The 5,791-nt window shown below is 37.3% G+C and overlaps 1 protein-coding gene across 1 annotated transcript; it reads right to left on the bottom strand.

Moving 5' to 3' along the window:
- Positions 1-1,579: 1,579 nt before the first annotated feature.
- Positions 1,580-5,266, bottom strand: LOC114185543 (probable carboxylesterase 11). The gene is made up of 2 exons (XM_028073334.1): positions 4,122-5,266; positions 1,580-2,439 (listed from the first exon to the last, which is right to left on the bottom strand). Exons 1-2 carry the CDS (start codon positions 4,952-4,954, stop codon positions 1,902-1,904), a joined length of 1,371 nt encoding a protein of 456 aa, XP_027929135.1. The 5' UTR covers positions 4,955-5,266; the 3' UTR covers positions 1,580-1,901.
- Positions 5,267-5,791: the final 525 nt, after the last annotated feature.

Genomic DNA, 5,791 nt, shown 5'->3' with positions numbered 1-5,791 from the left:
AGAATAAGCTCTTTATCATGCTAATTGATAAAGAGGTTATATGTACGACTTTTATCAAAGTAATGCGAAGATTACAATTCACAACTGTTCATTTTGGAGAAAACAGTGTGTAAGCATCAAATAGAAAAAGAACATTTGAAAGTTATCTGTTTAAAGATTTAATATGATTTTTAAAAGGCATAACCATTTTACGTAATTTGACTCTGAGTAAGCCCAAATTGAAAAAGGCATGAGTGTTTGTAGGCTTACATTTCTTACATTTCTTATCTGCCTTTACTATCTTCTGCACCACAATATTTTCTTCTCTTTCGGGCACCCTCTCAAATTTTTATAATGATTATTTTACCTTTAATAAAATTACTTCTGAAGTACATTTTTTGGAAAGTTTTCGGAATTTTCAGAACTAGAATGAAATTTTTGGTGCAAAATTTCAGAAACACATGAAATACAATATGGAAAGAGCTTTTCGGAATAAAATTCAGAATAAACTTTCTGGAATATATATAATATTTTCTGAAATAAATTTTCCAAAAGACATTCTCAAAACACATGAAATACATTAAGAAAAAACTTATCGGAACAAGTTTTTTTTTTTTCACATTTTCTCTCTTATTCTTCCCCACACAGCATTCTGTCTCTTCTTCTGCAGAGATGATAGAAACGGCAACAGCTATGGTTTACAGCAGAAGGGGTGGTGTGGTACAATGATAAAAGAGTCTTCTCTTATTATTGGGAGATGCAGAGTCGGTAATTATAGGAGTACAAGAAAAACAATAGCCTTCTTATCTCATTTAAATTAACGAATACATTTCTTGTTACTCTTCGTCCGGTTTCCCAATCTACATTCTCCTCACATCTCCCGTTGTATAAAGATTTTTCATTAAAAATACTTTTTTTTCTTAATTCCAGATTTCCACTACTTTTAATCATTATTTTCATACTTAATTTCTTTTAGTAACAGCCTTCATATAAAAAATACCGATATTTCTTTCAATGAAACATCTTTTATAAAAATAGAATTAAAAACAGTATTATCCGAATTATATTCTTCTATCAGCATTTATATTTTTTTAATCTCTCAAGAGAGTATTACTTTTGTATCTTCAATTCATTCTTCAAATTACATTTTTTATCATAAATTTTCTTTCTATTTCAATCACCATAAAGTTATTTTCAATCAGAAATTATTTATTCGAGGATCCATTGAACTGCTAAAAGGTCAGTTGCACATACTTCATTGCACATACTTCATGCAGCATATGCAAGAGTCACACCTCCCAATCACTTTAGAAGATGGACTGAATATCACCCAGAATCACAAGTACGGGATGAGGGTAAGCATCCTGGATATGATTTAATGCTTCCACAAAGTGCGTGTTTTATAAGAGAGCTTGTGAATTTCACATCTCTTGCGCAAATTCTCCAGTTAGTAGCGAAACCGAAGAACCTAGTGTTATCAATGGACAGGTTCTGTTTGCATATTAGTACATCTTTAAGCAGTAATATAACCGACACTGCCTAAATATCAATGAAATCTATGACTTCGGGGGTTCTGAGGTTCAGTATGGCCAGCTGAACATACCCTCAATCCATTCGGAGGTTCCTTAAATTCTATATTTTTTTTTTCAGAGAGAAAGAAGACATCATAATACACAGGAAAAATGGCACAAGAATGGTCAAGTGCAGTATGTACGAGTCAATGCATCTTGGTGGCTCAACTAATCCTACTCAGCCAACTCTATTTTACAAACCAAAAAATAATAAACTGGCCAGGTGAACATGGAACCAGTCAACATCAAACACCTTATCAAGAATCAAAACCAATCAAATAATATATCTCAGGTCCCATGTGGGGTAAATATCTTCCTGCTTAATCATCATCTGAATCCGCTATATCCTACTCAATATGAGAATTCATGACCCCGAAGAGAAATATATTTCTTCATCCATATGGCTATGTCTTCAGCACAAACCTGGGCCTGAGGACTTTTGAGAAGGACATCAAGTGTTGCAAATTCATGTACCGCATCCTTATACTCAAGAACAGGTGCATCCACGTTCACCTTCCGGAGCTCCTCTGAGTATGCAATGGCACGATCCCTCATCCAGTCATGTTCGGCCACAACTGTCAATGTCGGAGGCATCAACTTTAAAGGAGGACCTCGGCCCGGGACAAGGGGATTAGCAGATGGATGATCCAAACTAAATTCCCCCTCGGGTAGGAAAAGTTTCCATGCAAGCGTACACATGGCCTTGTCATAAAAGTAAGAGTTCGCCAACTTTATTTCAGACCGTGTGGGAACACTTCCTATGAAAAATGGATACATTAGAACCTGTGCTACCACCATGACAGGGTCCAGAAGTTTGCCTCCTTCCACAGCTTTACGAGCTACGTAGTCTGCAATATTGGCACCACAACTTGCTCCAAGAAGAACACATCTGTTTCAACATTAAAAGAACAAAAAAATGTTAAGCACTGAAAAAGGAAAATACTATGAGAACTATCTGACAGCTAGTACCAAAGGAAGCATATCGGCAAGAAATTAGTGTGACAACCATACAAAAGAATGTTTACGAAATTGTTAACTTCCCATGCACACATACAAGTGCCCTAGTAGAGGAGATTCTTAGTTACTCTTAGAATCACACCACTCCACTCAGAATGTAACAACTGGTAATGGAAACCATATAACAATACAATAAAACTAAAATATTACCAAATTATATATGAATGGTTATAAAGCTACCTCTACATAGAGAGAATATTAGAAATTTTCCCTTTTAAAAACTTTTAAAAAGGTAACGTATCCTAGTTCAACATACTAGAGGAGTTAATAGCTAGAGACTTGCTCAAACAATCATCTTCTCAATTCACCGTATAATCATAGCCAAATATGTCTTCCGATTATTAGTGATTATTATTAGAAAAGAACTATTTGGGAGAAAAAAAATTAAGATATTTGATTATAAATATTGTCAATGATTCCATAACGAAGCTTCATCAATTTAATACTGGGTTTTATCAAAGGAAGATACATAATCGTTTAGTGTAGGAGATATAGTTGAGATGGGGTGGCCAACAACTAAAAGATTAGTTTAGAAGAGTGTCTTAGTGCACGAGTCTTCCATCATTGTAGGAAAACAGAAATTCAATACTGACAATAACAAACCATGAGACAGCAAGAAAGAACAAAAGAAATTTGAGGATAAAGACATCCACAAAAATGTTGCTTAAGCACTACATGTCTACAAGTCCGATTTTAACAAAACAAAAGCCTCCCTTTAATTCCTTCAACAGTTGTGAAGAATGACTTGTTTTGGCCTACAAGTAACCCCTCCAGAATATGAAAACTTGGCATGTCATCATCAGTCATCACTTTATCACCTCTTTCAATGTGTTTGTACTTTTCATAGTACGTATAATATGTGACCTACGGACACATAATGCTAATATAAACATATAAACAATATTAGAGAAATCCATTCCCGGTAGTATTTTTCAGCCAACCAGATCTATATGTTAGTAACCAGAATGAGCACCAAAATGTGATTTACGCACAACTAAGGTTAGACATAGACTTCATTTAAAAGATGGAAATTCGAGAATTATTGAATCAGTAAAAAAAGTTAACTATTTGTCCTAAATCTAAAACTTCCATAAAATGTGACCTTGTCAAATATATCAAACATTGTCACAAGAAAGCTCTCATCTTGAGTCCTAGATTTTATCCAACCATATACAGTTCATAATTCGGATGAATCAAATCCACTGCCTCTGAGTAATTAACATAAACTTTGGTGTTCAACTTAGAGTAGTCCCATTGTCCCAACCTACTTTCATTTGCAAACTCTCCCTCCCCAATTCAGGAAGGATCCTTGACCTTCGTGATTCTACTAATTTAGCTAATCACTATCTCTACATCAAAGAGGCAATGGAAAATGTTTACACACACACACACTAAACACAATACAACAAAATGAAGTTCAATAACAAGTCAAGAAAAACGACCATTAAAGATCAAATTCCAACCTAAATTCATAAATCATTAATCAGACAACAATGAACTCCACATAACAGTAACAAAATAAATAAAACACAATCATCGTGAAATAGTAACAACCTTGAAGGATCAGCGTGAGCAGCCAGCCAAGGCTCAACCACAGTAGCCCCAAAGGAATCAACAATATGCTTATGAGCATCCGATTTCTTGAACTCCCCACCACCATGCCCTCCACTCTTCCCACCGCTCATCGACCTGCTACATTCGGCCAAATTCGCCTGCTTCGCCAGCCAATTCAGCACCTTCACGCCGTCCTCGAACGCCGCCGGGTACCGGTTTTCCGGTGCCAGCCGGTACCCCACTGCAATCACTATCACATCACATAACTCCGCAATCCGCCGGCAGAAAACATCGTTCGCCACCGAATCGCTACCTCCGCTAACCCACCCCCCGCCGTGGAACTGCAGGACCACAGGCAGCCTCCGCCGCTCCCCCTGCGCCACCGACGGCGGCGAGTAGCCCAGGTACGGGCCTTCCGTCATCAGGTTCAAACACTCGACGCCGGAGCCCCCTCCAAAGCTGTTGCTACGGCGCTCCTCCAGGAGCGGCGGACCGTAGCTCTTCCTCCGTGTAATTGAATCGAGGTGCGCGGATCGAGTTTGAGGCTCGGGAATAGAGCGAGTCCTAGGTTTGGAACGAGACTCGGGAGCGTTGAGGGCCGATTCGGGGAGGAAGATTCGGATGGAGAGAGAGGTTAAGGGGTCCATGTGGATGTCTTTGGTGGCGACGCCGTCGGCGAAGGAGGGATTAGCGGCGGCTACAACTTCTTCGGGTCGGGTGGTAACACCGAACGAGTCGGAGTGTTGGGAAGAGGTTTGGATCCGGTTCTGCAAACGGTGCTTCAAGAGGAACTTGAAGAACACGCTATAGAGCTTGACGGCCACACTTGGCATTTCTCTCTCACCACTACTTCCTCCACTGTAACACTCTCTCTTCCTTTCTCAATTTCTTTCTAATTCTTCCAAAACTATTTGTATGTTTTTGCTTAACCTTGAAATGCGGAATTTGATCGATATTTGGTGGTTTATGGTTTAAGGGGGAAGAAAATTGATGATTCTGTGACGGTGGATGAGTTCGATGGCGGGTTGAGAAGAGAGAGAGGGAAGGGTCCCTTCGTGATTGCAAAGGATAGACACATACATACATGCAGCTCTACGCCCTCGCTGGAAACTGCTGATGTTTTCCGTGACTTTTCTTTCTAGTGTTGGGATTTTTTGGACTTTTCTTCTTTTTACCATTTTATTCAACATTACTAATTTGAAGCTTATTCATTATCATCATCCAACTTTCATTATTGTTATGTTTCTCAATTCATCTAGCTTTTCAAACCCATCAAATTTATTTTACATACACATATACTAACTTTAGATAATATCACATAACATAATAATAAACATAAATTATAGTAATTATTTAAATGATAATTTTAGGTTTAATTACTCGATTTGGTTTAGTAAGACCGTGTCAATTTGGTTTCTGTTTATAAAAAAATATTAATTACATCCTAATTTTTTAGGAAGTATCTCAACACGGTCTTTTTCAAGAAAAATTATTAACTACATTTCATGTGTTAATATATGGTTTTTTTAATTTTTTTTGACTTTCTTTTAATTTTTAATTTTTTTTTGCAATTTTTTTTGTCATGTATTAGGTTCATGGTGTGACATTTGGTACTATTAATGATACGTAGGGCTGGGCAAAATAAATCAAACTGCACTGCATTACCAAAA

This window comes from Vigna unguiculata, chromosome 5 (genome assembly GCF_004118075.2).
Source record: "Vigna unguiculata cultivar IT97K-499-35 chromosome 5, ASM411807v1, whole genome shotgun sequence".
Lineage (NCBI taxonomy): Eukaryota > Viridiplantae > Streptophyta > Magnoliopsida > Fabales > Fabaceae > Vigna > Vigna unguiculata.
Note: the sequence above shows the minus strand (reverse complement) of the source record. Positions and strands in the feature narration are given on the sequence as shown.